At 41.6% G+C, this 16922-nt stretch overlaps 1 protein-coding gene across 1 annotated transcript in view; it reads left to right on the top strand.

Moving 5' to 3' along the window:
- LOC306914797 (limbic system-associated membrane protein-like) overlaps positions 1–14339 on the top strand; it is a 91873-nt gene extending 77534 nt beyond the window's left edge. Inside the window, exons 6-8 of the mRNA XM_079491999.1 lie at positions 870–990; positions 9575–9723; positions 13270–14339. Of these exons, the coding sequence (XP_079348125.1) occupies positions 870–990; positions 9575–9723; positions 13270–13367 (368 nt within the window). The 3' untranslated portion in view covers positions 13368–14339. The remainder of the gene's footprint in view (positions 1–869; positions 991–9574; positions 9724–13269) is intronic.
- Positions 14340–16922: the final 2583 nt, after the last annotated feature.

Genomic DNA, 16922 nt, shown 5'->3' with positions numbered 1-16922 from the left:
AAATAATTGTAGTTGGCTAAAAGTACAATATTTGCCCCTGAGATGTAGTGGAGTAGAAGTAAAAGTAATGGGAATTGGAAATACTCAAGTAAAGTACAAATATCTCAAAATTGTACTTAAGTACAGTACTTAAGTAAAATGTACTTAGTTACTTTACACCACTGCCCGGCAGTACTACGATACGGCATGTTTCCAGATGCACGTTTAGCCAGGAATTATGTCAGCTTAAAATAGCAAAACCGTATCTGGGATATAAATGCATTGTGTGTGAACTGTATCCAGTTGAATACATGTCATAAGGAGCGTCACATCTCCACTAGACAGGAGTCCATTGGGACGTCTCTCCTCTCAGTAGCTCCTGTTCGCTCTCCACGAGGCCTATCCTTGTTAAATCAATCTGCTGTCACATCCTTTTACATTTGATGACTTCCCCAGCATAGTAGGATCATGTTTAAGTACGCTATTATTCCAGTGTAAGTCTCACATAACCGTTAAAAATGTTCTTCTTCTGAAAAGTACAAAGGAGAAACGAACTGCATGACCCCTCCTATAAATAGTATCGGTATAGATTCTCATCTATACTGTATAATATATAGATTATCATCATCGTTGCCTGAGCTAATCCGACTGAGGAGAGGCTTAGCCGATAATAAAATGAATATGATTATGTTCATCATGTTAATTATTAATTTGATCAACAAATTGGTAGCTTTCAGCTCAAATAATTGATCTACATGATCTGTTTTAGTTATTTCCGCATGTCTGTCGTACATCAAAGTATTAAACAGATTAAGTTGAGTGGTTATGCATGATTAAATTAAGTGTGTAAGACTTGTTGAACGCTTTCCTTTCCTGTGATGTGTGTTTAGATCCTCCCGCCATACAGAGAGCTCAGAGCACAGAGAGCCAGGTGGGTCGCATGGGCATTCTGCAGTGTGATGCCACCGCTGTGCCAACGCCAGAGTTTGAATGGTACAGAGACGACATGAGGTACACGCACGCACGCACGCACGCACGCACGCACGCACGCACGCACGCACACACTGTAATTCAAAAGTTGAAAATATATACATTACAGGTTTCTGCAACTTCTTATCTAATGAGCATGGAAAGTGAATGTACTTATGGGAAATAATAAAATGTAAATTTAATACAGAATGTCTCCACTGGCATGCTGGAGGGAATGGAGGCAGTTTAAGCGTGGCGAGACAGGAAGGAACCGTGATGAGTGACATTCACCTCCGTTTCAATAGTTGTCAATGTAATAACCCTGCAGAATGCTGCAGGGTTAATAACAAATCTATACTGTATATATATGTATATATATGATTTGTTATTCCATTTGGATCCAGTGTAGCAGCAGTAAAAGTTCCGTGACAGGAAGAGAGCAGTGACTGTGCAGAAGGAGAACTGGTGTTATCAGGGATATCATCCATAAAATAATAGGCCTATCAGCACACCAGCGCTCCAAGATTGATGGTGTTTGGGATCATTTTGCATTCTCCAGGGTTTCTAACCTCACCCCTATACCTCCAGACTATGGTTGAGTGGTCTGGGTGTTTTGATCTGAGTGTCTCTTCAACCTCCTCTCCCTTCTGCTTCAGAGCAAACCGTCATTGCTCTTTCTCCTTGAGTTATAATGGTAATGCACCGTGGTGATGCCACATAACCCAGCATACAACATACTGTATCTTTGTCATTTTAGATTTTAACTACTTTAACCATTATGTTATACTTTGGCAGTTTGGCTATTCGGAAATAGATATAATTGGGCTATATCTTGCGCCACCCCTTAACCCTTATTGTCACTCCCAGTGATGTCTTAAAAACGAGTCAGCTGTTTCTTTGTACTGGTGGCTTTATTTCGAGCAACTTTCTTTCTCCAAAGCCAACGTAAAACTGACAAATAGAGACAAACAGTGATCAGATTCAGAACGACAATAAATGAAGCATAAAGCACATAAACATATGAAAATACACATCAAATATTCACCTCACTGGCTGCACATAGGGATCAAAGGGAATGAAGGAGGGAACCCACAATAACATCAAAAGCAACCCAGACTTAACATGGTGACACGCTGTTGTCAAACAAACCTCCGTCTGCCCACTTCAGACGGAAGCCTACAAGGCTCGTCAGGCATGATAACTTGACACCATATATGGTCATAAGACCGGAAATGACGAAATTAAACTCCGCAACAAATACATACATGACCAGCAAACCAAATAGCAAAATAGAAAATAACAAATAACAAAAATACTGCCAAAACCATAATTCTGGCAGCTAAACTTATCCCTAAACTAATTTGCCATTTTTTACTATTTTAACCTTCAAATAGCCGATCTACAAGCTCACAATGTCTCCATGTAGATCGGCTATTTTAAAATGTTTTTCAAAATAGTAAAAAATGGCAAAATACGTTTAGGGATAAGGGATAAGGGTGGCGCAAGATGGAGCCCTACAGTGCCAGCTCGTTGTAGATCTGCTATTTGTGAAAAATCACGACAATTTGTGAAAGTCTTTGAATATATATTTTAAAGCGAAAATGCTTTACTCAGACCTTTGCTTCTCGGGATCGCTGGGTCAGCGGACAATTAGGCCCTATACCTATCATTTTGGGGGTCCTTGACAAGACAACGTTTTTTGCACCACTAATATGCAGATGCGACTTATATGCCTTGCAATGCGTTCTGAGGGCAGCATTCAATTAGCATAGCAGCATACTTTTTTTCAGGATTTAGAAGACATTTGTAGAATCTGCCTCAGGTCTTAATAGGCCGTGAGCCAGGACCCCAAATCTGGGGTCATCTGTACCGATGGGGTGAATAAGTCTCATAGTGATTTTTGGGAAGGTATACATCCCTAGTGCTAGGAAAAATGTGATAGCATTGCATCTGTGGTAGCTTTCTGTGTGTTATCACTCCATTTATAACCACATGCCAAAACTCAATTTTCAAAATCCGAATGGAGCATTCTACTTCAAACTGATGGTTCTCTCCTATTATTGATCATATATCTTTGAAGAATGGTTGGGATACAGCTCAGACTATATATTTCTCTGAAAAGTTGTTAAAATTAGCACATCTAGAAATGTTATCTATTACAGGAGAGACAACATATAGGGACTATATATTACATGAGACGTACTTCTGTTTTCATGAAAGATGCAGCACAAAGGTTCCCTCTGTAAATAACTGTAAATATTTAAAACCATCTTAGAACATAAATTCTAATGAAATGTTTTATGAAATTCAATAAACTAAATATAGTGTAAGTGTACAGTGTAAGTAATGCATAAGATAACTTTCCGTTCACCATTACATCACCTTTTAGTCCATTTGACACTTCTATCTGTTCAATACCAAACCTAATAATGCTGTTTCATATTACGTTTTTGTTGTTGATTTGTATTTGGGGACAATTTTAGCTTGGTTGCCCAAACTTTGGTAATTGGCATAATCAAAAAAGGCCTTTATATCAGGTCAATCTCACATGTTAAAGGTCTGGTCAATGAAACAGAAACAACTATTTCTATTTCTATAACAACTTATACTTATACATTTGTAATAATAGCATAAGAAAATATGATAATATTTATCTTTTGCAACTACATTCAATATCTGTAAGCTTCAACTCATAATCAGGAACATAAAATCAACCCACCACATCCCCCTAGCCCTCCTGATTGGCAGCAATATCTTACCCAAATCCTGATCTACCTCATCGTCTCTTTATTATCAACATCACTTCTCATTTGTAGCTTCAACATCTCATCAGGTGTCAGGTCACCCTTAGCAAAATGTGGATCTCCCATCCAAATTGTGTGACATCACCTGAACTTTCAAATTGAGCTTGGTGGTCTGCCACATTCCACTTGTATATGAGTACAACTGTCGTGGTACAACAGCAGCAACAGATTGTTACATTGTGACACCCAACTCACCCAGCACATCAGGGTAGTCTGGGAAGTTCCCTGCCAGCAAAGTATTTTGTGCTCTGATCTTGCCTTTGCACATGGATATGAGGTTGCACAGGACTGTCCCATTGAAGGTCGTTAATGTCAAGGCAATTATGTTTATGCACTGTCAAATAGGTCTACATCTATTCTATGGTAACATATAGCTGTATAGTCATATTATCCTGCTCATTACTGTGCACAAATGTATACATCTTTGTGTTTGAGCACAAATGCATTTTGAGAACCCCCACATTTTCAGTAAAGCGTGCACGCTGTGCGGCCCCCCACACACCATCATTCTACAGTTCAATCTAGTTGAATACCCCTGCTGTAGGTTACAACAACAAACAGCTGCATATCAATGGTAAGGTGAATACTGTGCATGTCAACCAGTGACCATACTGTATCTGCTGCATGCTTGGACACACCTGCTTATGAGACAGACATTGACCTGACCTTTAGCACATAAGATTGACCTACTTATAAGAAATTGATTTTATGTGACAGTTATTCTGTTCATTTTGTAATTGTAATGTTTTTACATAATGCAGTACAATAGAACATCACTTTGGGTGTGGTATGGACACCATTTTGGATTTGGCAATACATAATTAACTAGTGATGGGAGATTAATCGGCAAACACATCGGTATCGGACGATTTGAGTTGTTTTTAGATTAATCGGCATCGGTTTCATTAATCAGACCGATTACGTTTTTCAATAAACTTTTCCCTACTCCTTTTTCGAACATAGTAACTGCGAGAGTGAGGTCTAGCCAACACCAACTCGGGATTCCTGGATTGCTGCCCTCCACAATGTCCTATCCAACATCAGGTTATTGAGCTCTGCAGTGTTGTTAGCCAAGCTGTCGCGCCGCAGCACGTCTACATAGGTGGTACGCTTCTTTCCCCCCCTTGGCTTTGCCCTGGGTTTGGCTCCCATAGTCAATTTACTTGCCTCAAGTTCTGGGTACCTGACGCAGTGCCCTGCCAGCCTCATCCTTCTCTCTCTGACTTTGTCCGTGACCCGTGGTAGGTCCCCATAGAAGAGGTCCACATTTCTGATGTGACACCTAGTGCCATTCGTAGCATTCTTGTGTAGACTCCATCCAGGGATTTTTCCTGTTGTACTGTGAGGGTCCATGTCTCGACAGTATCTATGAACAGCCGCCTCTTAAGGTCTTCTCCCATGTCTGATTTCCACACTCTCCTCATCCCGTGCAAGGCTTTCCAGGCAAGTGCTCTCCGAACCTTCAGATCCTTTTCAGTTGAGGCAGTCCAGGCCCCAAGGTACTTGAAGTCCTCGACTCGCTCGAGCACCGTCCCGTCTGCAGTGGCAATGGTTTTGTCCTCTGTGTTGACTGTCATTACCTTTGTTTTCTTGGTATTGAGCTTGAGGCCGAACTTGGACCTTGGCTCGAGTCTGGCTGTAGCTTGACTCTATCATCTGGACCAACTTTTCTGGAACTCCGTAGGCACGTAGAATACTCATGAGTTTCCCCCGGTGGATGGTGTCGAAAGCCTTTTGGAAGTCAATGAATGTGATCACCGCTGACAGGTTGCGCTCCCATACCCCTTCCAATATCCTCCTCAGTGCCAGTATCTGCCCGACTTTCGAACATAAACATAAGTTAAGGATTATGAAAGATCATTATTATTATTATTTTTGGACGTTTATTTCCTTTGTCTTTTCTCATTTATATTTGAACATGGAATAAATAAATAAATGAAAATAATGAAATTAATGAATCAGTCTGTCTTTACAGATAAACAAGCCCAAAGTAACAGTTTGAACAGATCTACAAGCTCACAATATTATAAAGGTATTTAAGTTAGATGTGACTTGCCTAAGCCTGCAGTGCAGACACCCTGTTACATGTATTTTTCAGAATAGACAAAATTATAATCTTTCAATACAGAATGAGATCGACATTGGTAATATTGGTTATCGGCCATAACAGCAATTCATTATATCGGATATCGATATCGGCCAAAATGTCTCATCGGCACATCCCTATAATTAACTGATCACTTTCACTGATTCAGCCACATTCCTTTAGTCCTAAACCCCCAAATAATGATGTTATAGCCATTTTAAGCTCCTGGCAGCCATATTGGACGCCATCTTGAAAATGACGCCTTTCCAGAACATATATTTTCCTATATTTTCAGTATATTCTTAAGCATGCCTAGAGGTACCAGAACCAATTGGAAAAACCTTTTCTATCATTTTTGGGGGGTGTATTACTATTTTTCTTTCATATTGATCCATGCAATTTTCGCCTAGTGTTATAAAATAAAATGCATGATAGCACTCATAAAGCTACCACGGGTGCAATGCTATCACATATTTTCTAACTCTAGACATGTATACCTTCACAAAAATCACTATGAGCCTTATTCAGCCAGATGGTACAGACCAACCCCCCTGGCTCACGGACTATAATGGGTTAATTCATTGTACAACACAATAACCACAGATAACCACTGAAGCACCCAACATACAGTAAGTCATCTGCACTTTATCATGTTCGACTTCACCACATAACTGTGATTGACAAGAAACCTCTACTCTTTATCCACAGTGCTTATAAGACCCAATTAGTATCAGTGGAGTGTGAGTGTCCACCCAAAAATAACTTTTTGAGTGGTGCAAACCACTCCAATAACCAGCTTTGTCTGTACCCGTGTCTGTACCCGCGTACCTGTACACCTGTACGTGGCCCCACGTACAGATGAGCATGGTTGCTATGGTTAGTGTGTGACGTCACTGCACCACTCAGTTCACACGGGTGTGATTTTTTTCTATCGATTAGCTACAAACTCACCCCATGGAGACGTGAATTCATGGGTATTATTTAGTTGTCCCATTCCTAAGGGGTGAACTATCCCTTAAAGCAGCCAGTCAGAGGGTCAACTGATCTTAGATCAGAGGTAGTCCATCTGCCCCGCCCCCTCCTGTCACACTTCTTAAGGCAGTGAAAGGCTAGCCTGGCTAATAAGTGAAAGGCAGCCCATGCATGCGCAAGGAAATACCTGCGTTTTTTCTTCTTTCAATTGTCCCGCATAGCCGGTTTGGCGATCGATAGCGTTTCACTTTGCTTGATTGAAAATCACAGCCTGTGGAAATATCGATAGAGCCTTTATTCAAATGAGTGCATTTATTATCATTTATTATTAGAGAAGAAAAGACAACCCAAAGTGAGATGTCAGCTATAACATGACAGACAGGCAATGATGGTCAAGGCGTGCGTGCGTGTGTTTGATCACTGTCATGTTGACACAGCTGCCGAGCACTTTCAATCAATCTGCCACGTCTGGAGACTCTCTACGTCAGTGATTTTCAACCAGTGGTCCTTGAGATGTGGATCCAGGTGGAATTGATGGGAGCGTTTGTAACCAAAGGACCCTTTATAGAGGGATCCAGGTGGAATTGATGGGAGCGTTTGTAACCAAAGGACCCTTTATAGATCTTTAACTCTTTAGAACGTGAAATGAAACCAAATGGACCTGTAACGTACAGGTCCATTTGATTTCATTTTATGCTCTCAAGAGCTCAAAAATAATAATAATAATAAAATAAAATAAAGGGAAAGAGAGTGAAATTATTGTTAAACTTCTGCATTCTTTAATTTACAAGACGTCTACACAATTAGAGAATGTAGAAGAATTGTTATTTTTGTCTGTTTGCCTGTTATCTCTCCTAGGGTATCAATACAGCATGGAATTGTGGACAACGTCTTATCCAAAGATAACAAAATATTCTTTAATTTAGGATCCAGGAGGCCAAATCTCATCCAAATCTGATGCTCCTTCCCCATTCATTCACCAATCTGTCTGATGCTCTTGATCCCCCACTCGCTGCCCTGCCAATCACTGTGCGACCCTGTGTGCAACACTTAATTTGGCCTAGAGGGATCAAATCATTTCAACCCATTAAAGTGCCGCTCTATGAGCTTGTAGATCTGCTGTTTTTGAAAAACCGGGAAAACGTGTGCAAATCTTTGAATAATGACTATATATTATTTCACAGCAAACAATTTTAACTCAAATCTTTACTTCCCTGGTATAACGTATTTTCAGATGGAGGGGGGGGGGGGGGGGGGGGGGGGGGGGGGGGTTCGAGGCCAATTAGGCCTACATTGTAATGTTTGGGGTCCTTGACATGAAATTGTTTGAGAACCACTGATGTAGAAACATTCAGATTTTTCAGAAAACTGTCCTGATTTAGAAGATATTTGTAGAATCTGGTCTCAGGTCTCAATGGGTTAAATTATTTCAAACCAGGGCTGAAGGTTAAGTAATGTCGCTCAATAGACAAGGCTGACCATGAAAATCATTCTGTAGGTAAACGCTGCCCCCTGGTGGTCAGCTTTGATGAAGACGGGTGAAATAATACTTCCTAAATGCAGTTCTCACAGTGGGAACATGAATGATATTATATGAGATATAATGTTGTGATCTCATATTGTCCTCATGAATGTTGGTAGCTGCAGTTGGTAGTACAGCACACAATGATGTGTGAGGGAAGAACTGTTTGTGTATCTAATGTATAAAGATGTGATTGTGGTGCTGTCATTCATACATTTCTGCCTAACAAAGGATTCAATCAATAAATCAATGTACCGTATAACTTATCACCACAATCCAATAGGCCTATAGGTAACAAGCCATACTGTATAGTCAGAACTATAGTGGCTGCTTGATCGATTTGCTATAAATATCTATATATGCCAAGAAGTCATAAACAAAAAAAGTTAAAATAAGTAGAGAAGTTTCAAGGAAGTGACCCCAAAACATTGGAAAAGTGCAAATATTCCACGTCTGCACGAGAGACTCAGAGAGGTGAGTCGGGGTCAGTTCTTGGCACACATGAGACTCCAGGTCTAGACTTTACTAAAAAACAAGGGAGCTGTATCTCTGCTGACCTGTACACCAGCTTTGTATTCCTCTACAATGCCTAGTAAAAATAGCCTTGTGCTCCGAGGTCTGTATATAGGGTCATGAGGGTCCCATTGGTATCTGGGCCTGTCAGCCGGCTCTATGGGCTGATAGTAGTTTAATAATACACTCCCTTACCATGAAGAGACACAGGAGAATATACCTGAACCTGGCCTTATCCAGGGGGGGTGCATATCATTTGTCCGACGTACTAACAGTCCGACACGCAATAGTCCAACACCCTACCCCAAACCCTAACCGCACGCGGAAGCCACGGGCGAGTCTTAACCGGCCACATATGTGTCTTAACCGGCAACACATGTCGGACACACGGGTGAGTCTTAACCGGCCACGTATGTCGGACTATTGGTATGTCGGACTATCGTATGTCCCCCCCATCCAGGGAGGCTGACGGAAAACCGGCACAGTTATCCTTCCTTACAAAAACACACATGGACATACATTACAGTACATACTGTACATACACTCTCTTCCACTGCACATAAATATACGGCGTTTCTGTTCAGCTGTCCTCTTCCTTGCCACTTCATCTCTTTTTATGTATTATGTGTGTCTCAGGCTAGTGTATGTCAGAATACTGTGTGTCAGTATAAACTCTGGCTGCCATTCATCACATCATATCACATCCATCTATCTCTCTCTCCTGTTCAGAATATCCAGCGGTCAGGGCATCAACATCCAGACCCTCGGTACCTCCTCCGTCATGACCATCGCCAATGTCACCCAGGAGGATTATGGGAATTATACCTGCGTGGCCACTAACAGACTGGGCATACAGAGTGGCAGTCTCTTCCTCTATAGTAAGTTACTCTATACTAACAGACTGGGCATACAGAGTGGCAGCCTCTTCCTCTATAGTAAGTTACTCTAGTCTATACTAACAGACTGGGCATACAGAGTGGCAGTCTCTTCCTCTATAGTAAGTTACTCTATACTAACAGACTGGGCATACAGAGTGGCAGTCTCTTCCTCTATAGTAAGTTACTCTATACTAACAGACTGGGCATACAGAGTGGCAGTCTCTTCCTCTATAGTAAGTTACTCTACTAACAGACTGGGCATACAGAGGGCCACTTTCTTCCTCTATAGTAAGTTACTCTATACTAACACAGGGGTTCTCAACGTTTTTGGCCGGGGACCCCCGGAAATGCTTTGGCAATGTCTCGGGACCCCCGCCCCGCCCCCTCCCGACCCCCAATATAAATTGACTGCTACAATAACCTTAAACCATTTTGGGCGGGAACCCCTTTTGGTGTTTTAAGCATTGTTATAATTTAGCTATTGAAAAATAGCAGATCTACAAGCTCATAGCACGCCACCGAGTGGCGCGCTACGAGCTTGTAGGTCTGCTATTTTTGAAAAATTGTGAAAATAAAATAAAAACCCCCTAAAATAATTTGGCGACCCCCCCGAGGGGTCGCGACCCACGGGTTGAGAACCCCTGTACTAACAGACTGGGCATACAGAGTGGCAGCCTCTTCCTCTATAGTAAGTTACTCTATACTAACAGACTGGGCATACAGAGTGCCACTTTCTTCCTCTATAGTAAGTTACTCTACTAACAGACTGGGCATACAGAGGGCCACTTTCTTCCTCTATAGTAAGTTACTCTACTAACAGACTGGGCATACAGAGTGCCAGTCTCTTCCTCTATAGTAAGTTACTCTACTAACAGACTGGGCATACAGAGGGCCACTTTCTTCCTCTATAGTAAGTTACTCTACTAACAGACTGGGCATACAGAGGGCCACTTTCTTCCTCTATAGTAAGTTACTCTACTAACAGACTGGGCATACAGAGTGGCAGTCTCTTCCTCTATAGTAAGTTACTCTACTAACAGACTGGGCATACAGAGTGGCCCAGTCACTTTCTTCCTCTATAGTAAGTTACTCTATACTAACAGACTGGGCATACAGAGTGCCACTTTCTTCCTCTATAGAGCGCCAGGCCCTGGAAATAATTCCTAATGCATTTTTCCCATAGTCATTTCAAAAATAATTTATTTAAAGACCTTTTAAGCGTCTTTTAAGAAAAAACGGCAGGTTACAACACTTTTTTTTGTTGTTTTTCTTCTTTGTAATTATTTGTTTGGTCCAAAGTATTGTGTTTGTTGTCATGATTTGTCACAACTCGAGTTGGCTTTGTACGACGCTTAAAAGTTCTTTAAATAAATACTTTTTGAAATGCATTGGGAATTATTTCCTGGGCCTGGCATCGTCATGAAAAAAGGCGGGACTGTGACGCTCTATAGTAAATTACTCCCCTACTAACAGACTGGGCATACAGAGTGGCAGTCTCTTCCTCTATAGTAAATTACTCTACTAACAGGGGGAAATGTACTATGCACTTTCCACCAGCTAGTTTGATAATTAACTAACTAAATTTACCCTCAGACTGAATTTACCAACTATACAGGCTTCAGCTGAATGGTTTTAGTTGACCACTTAATTTAAAATATTCTGAGGAAAATACAAATCATTAAGAATAATGGCTAGTGAGCTTACAGACACATGGAATGCTAAAATAAATGCACAATTAATAATCCCACTCTACCCAAAGGTTTGTGGTTGTCCAACGTCATACAGCCATGTCAAATATGTGCATTATTCTTTAACTGTTCATCTTAAATTGCAAGAAAATATGAGCGAGCATTTTCAGAAATGTTCATGATTTACAGTAATGTTCATAACTGTAATTCAATCACTGATTCATTGTCTTACCCTTCCCCCCGCCTTCTCTCTCTCACTCTGTCACAGTTTGCTCCTCTGCTCCGTTTTTGTCATGTCTTGGACATGTATATCTTCAGCCTTGGACATTTATTTGTCTCTGTCCTATTCTTGTTTCCTGTTTGGTTTAGGTGTTTATAGCCATGTTTCCGTAGCTCCGTACGTTACTATTGTCTTGCAATTCTGGTAGTTTGATGATTCCCCAGGTGTTTCTTGTGCCTCTTTTTTGTACTATTGCTCTGGTGCCTTGTAGTCTGGCCTTGTAGCTGTTATAATGGATGCCAGCGCACAGTCTGCATGCCAGCCCATTAGGAATGGGTTTGTGAACTTCTAGCCTGCCGGTCCTGCGCCCACTAACCCGCAACCTAGTACCTATACCCATTCTGTTCCTATATTTCCTGAATCCGTCTGTCCCGTCTGTCCTGACTCTGAACCTGCATATCCTGAACCGCCTCCAGCCATTCGATAGGGTCTTGTTTGGCCCTTTATGTGGGGAACCGGAGGCCTGCCAGGAGAAGGCGTGATTGCCGCTACGGGCTCCACCAAGAGCCCTCATTGTCCAGGGGTCCAGGAGCCCCAGCTGCCCAGCATGCTGGATCCCTCGCTACCCTATGATGTCCCGCATTATGCCTTGAAGCCAGTCTCCGCTGGCATTCTGCTTCTCCTGCCAAATGTGACGTTAGCTGGCCCTGCCTTGGGGCGCTCTGGCCATCTATCCCCTCCGATGACCTGTCTGCGCCCTCTGTGCCCTCCTCGTCAGCTGCATCTGTCCATGACCCGCCAGAGACCCCCTGCTGACACCCCGTTTAACTTTCTGAACTGCCACTGGTCGTCACTGCTGAACCCCACCCCCAGCAAGCAGGTGTTGGACCCTGGGCCCATAGCCAAGTCATCAGGCCTTGGGTCTGCAGCCTTGGGTCCCCAGGCTGGCACTTCACTTGGCGAATTCCGGGCTTGCACTCCAGTGCAATGGGCTCATATGCACACAGAATAACGCTTCTTTCTTCCGGGCCTCTTCCCTACTTCATTCACAGGTGTTACAGATGATACTAAGGCACTGTTCCATTTAGTGTACAGTATTTCTCAAACTTTTTTTTTATTTCAAGGAACCCCATATCTCTGAGAGTGTACAAATGGAACCAAATGGATCCGGCCAAAAGATCGGATTGGAGAAATGAATCAGATTTGGCTGGATTTCACTGCAGTGTAAATGGGGCTTTTGAATAGAGGGTATGCACGTGACATCATCATCAAACCCGGAAGTTATGCAGGAACGCCTACTGAGTGGCAAAAAAATACTTTCTGGCCTTGATAGCCCGCATGCATTCAAACAGACAAGTCCTATCTAATTGCATTAAACAACATGCATTTGCCACTCGATTTTGCCATTCACTTTATGCATGCGCATACCCCTCTATAGGTGTCGGATTATTGAGACGTCAGACTAACGCTATGCACGCCTTCGGTTGTTTTGCTGAGTTTTTCTCAGAATACTGTACTTTTGCTGTTTGGCTATAGACTTTTGTTGGTTATTATTACACACTTTGAGTTCCACTGTTCTTCTGTGTTCTCTCTCTCTCTCTCTCTCTCTCTCTCTCTCTCTCTATCTCACACACTCAGGACCAGGAACAGGTCGAGACATCAGCGGCTCTGCTTGTGTAGTTCACTCCCTGTGGCTTCTGTTCAGCTGCATTGTCTGCCTTTTCTACAAGTGTTAATACCATCCTACTACTCCAAAGGTTCCTGAAAGAACAATGTATTTGAATGGTTCTATAAACCACTTAAACCCTATAGGGTTATATTTGTTGGGGGAGGATGAGGGGGAAATCCCTGCCTCTGCTTTTCGTGACCCCCCCCCCCCCCCCTTCTGGTCAGTATTTTCTTTATTGCCAGGGGGATATATGTTTTATCCCTGCTTCTGGTCAGACAGAATTAAACTAAGACGATTCACAGAGCCTCCCGAGTGGAAGGAATTCTCCCGAGTTTTATGAATCCTCCCAAGTCAGGAATGGTCAGGAAGGAAGTCCTCCCGGCTCCAACTAACAGTGGCTCCCAGGGCAAAATGTACAAATAAATGCCCCAAAAACATGTCAGAAACAGGAGTTGAGATGTCAGCTCAGCCACATGTTCAACAATCCAGACAAATATGAAACAGCTACTACTGTAGCTGTCGGTGAGGAGGCGTCAGTAAAGTTTTCCATTCATTTATAATTAACAGTTAAAAAGACAATTTCAGCAAATGCTTTATGGCCAGTTCATTGTTTAATTAATGACATTTGGGAAATGTAAACTGATATGTGTGATATTTATGTTAATGTAGCCCTATGTTACATTAGTTTCACAATTTTCAAATTGTATTGAAAATTGACATCCATGACACAAAGCAGAGACACTCTCACCACATGGGGAGACAGGTGTAGAATGGCTATTTTCACTATTTTTTAAACCTTTTAAAAGTAAAAGCTGTTACGTGTGTTTGTGTGTTTTATAAATATTGAACCAATCAAAAGTATTAACAACGGCCGGCTTGCGACTATATAACTATACATTAAATCCAAAAAAAGGTTATTTGCATCAATTTCCTGAAAGGGAATGTTTTGATCTATTAAACTGTTTATTTAACGCATTTAGCATTAGGTGTGTGTGTGTGTGTGTGTGTGTGTGTGTGTGTGTGTGTGTGTGTGTGTGTGTGTGTGTGTGTGTGTGTGTGTGTGTGTGTGTGTGTGTGTGTGTGTGTGTGTGTGTGTATTGTTAAAAAATCAGTAGTGTATATATTTGTTTTCTTTTATACAACATGGACATGGACTTCTTGGGGTTGCAAACTGTCATTAAAGGCTTTTTTGCACATTATGTTTGTATGACTATGTTAAATTATGAGTTAACTGACTATATTTTACAGCTGTGTGTGTGTGTGTGTGTGTGTGTGTGTGTGTGTGTGTGTGTGTGTGTGTGTGTGTGTGTGTGTGTGTGTGTGTGTGTGTGTGTGTGTGTGTGTGTGTGTGTGTCGTATGACAACTCAAACACAAATTAATATTTGAGTTTGAGTTGTCATGTGTGCAAATCAATCAAAATGACCCCAATAAGTAGCACTTACTGTTTTACAGTGAAAGTAACTCAGAGAATCACAAAAAAATAGTCTATAAATTGTATTCTATTTAACTTCTCATCCTTGTCTTTAAGGACAGACAGATTGATTGATTGATTTATTGCAGATTGATTTAGAAACACCAGCTGACTGACTTGTTGGATTCATCCCATCCAATCTCCGCCCTGATTTGCCACAATGCATCCTTTGAGTTGTATTTTCTTTTTGTTTACATTTGCGTTTGTTATAGCATAGTAGCATAGTAAGGGTTATATGATTGGGCCAAAAATACATCCATCAGAGATGAAGAACAATTAACTGGAGTTTTGCCTGGAAGGAGTAAGCGATACACTCTCTCACCTTTCGGAGTGCTGCACGCACCTGCTTACAGAAACTAGAGCAGTGTTTTACAACCCCTTTCATATCAAGGCCCATTATTTATTCCGGATTTGAGCCACGGACCATGTTTGATGAGATTTAGCCTCTCAGACCCAAAACTATAAAGAATATGTCCACATTTCCATGCTGTATTGATGTTGGTACCATAGGAGGCAAACGTTGATCAAAATAACAATTCTTCTACACTCTCTAATAAACTTAAGTAATGCAGATGTTTAACAATATTTTTACTCTTGAGAGTGTAAAATGAAACCAAATGGATTTGGTTCCATTTTACTCGTAAGAGTAAAAGATCTATAAGGGTCCATTTGGTTACCAACTCTCGATCATTTAGCTGGGGACCACCTGGAACCCCCTCAAGGATCACCCCGGACCACTGGTTGAGACAATGAGACCACTGCACTAGACTAGAGTACAGCACAACCACACACGCCCGCTTTGCATAAAGACCTTTAGGTCCTGAAAGACGGCCACACACACACACACACACACACACACACACACACACACACACACACACACACACACACACTCACTCACTCACTCACTCACTCACTCACTCACTCACTCACTCACTCACACTCTCTCTCTCTCTCACACTCACACTCACTCACACTCACACTCACACACACACACACACAAGAACACAAGTGAGAACTTAGCATGCCGGTAATAAGCCTATCTCACAGAATTTCCCCGCCCCCCTTAATACGCCCCCTTTCGGGGTTAGTGGTGATAGCGTGACGTCACTCCATAGACGCTACAGAAGTCTACAACTTTTGTTTTCTCAAGGTAAGGTTTGTTCTATCTGTTCGAGCTGATTTACCATCTTGTTTGCTTCATAATAATATTGGTCTGTCACATTTTTACATTAGAAAATGTACTTAGATTCTCCAGAGAAAAAAACGTGTAAATGCTAATGTTAAAGACACCACTATTTACCGGAAGTGGGCGTGGAAAGCGGGCTGTGAGATAGGCCTAAAGACCGCCAGTATGCCAGTGGAAGATCTGCTGAGAAAGAAACCACCACAGGGGGACAGATGACACAACCAGAACAATATATCTTCAGTCCTTCAGCTGTATGAGGAAATGTTCAGAAGCAGCACAGAGGCAAGTAAACACTATAGTAGTAGTGCAATACGTCATTGTGTTGTTGGGTAACACTTCCTATATGAAGCCCATGTCTGTAAAGCATAAGCATTATATAAAAATATACTTATAATCCTTATTACACTGTTTAAGTATAGAAACTCATACTCCTATAAGGCAAAGAACAGTATAAATGACTTCAAGTAGGCCTATTTTGCTTGTACACTTGTTTTGCCAGATTCATAGTATTATAATTCTCAATACATTATAAATAAATGTATTTTTTTGCATTAAGTGAAGTCAGAAACCCTTTGTGCTGTTCTGCAAACACTGCTATTCAATTTGGTCCACTTAAAGCACTCACCACTTGACAGTTGACAGCAAATTGATAGACACTCCCACCCTGTCCCTAACCCTGACAGCAGGCTTCAAGCCACTCTTTAAAATCCTCCGGTAGCCACGCCCCAAACAAACACATATAGACACACGAGCTCAAGTAGAAGACGGCTCAAGGTAGGAAGTAGGAACTTATTTTGTTTGCTTCTTTGTTGCTGTTTGTGTTGTACTTGCTGTGTATACTAGTGTGATTCAAGCTGGTGTATTTCCTTTTAACAGCCATCAATACCAAATGTAAATTTATTGAAGACTGATAAACAGTAGGTTGTGTTGTGTTGTGTTGTGGTTGCAGAGGTTTGTTGTG

The sequence above is a fragment of the Electrona antarctica genome, assembly GCF_951216825.1.
Source record: "Electrona antarctica genome assembly, chromosome: 22".
Taxonomy (NCBI): domain Eukaryota; kingdom Metazoa; phylum Chordata; class Actinopteri; order Myctophiformes; family Myctophidae; genus Electrona; species Electrona antarctica.
Note: the sequence above shows the minus strand (reverse complement) of the source record. Positions and strands in the feature narration are given on the sequence as shown.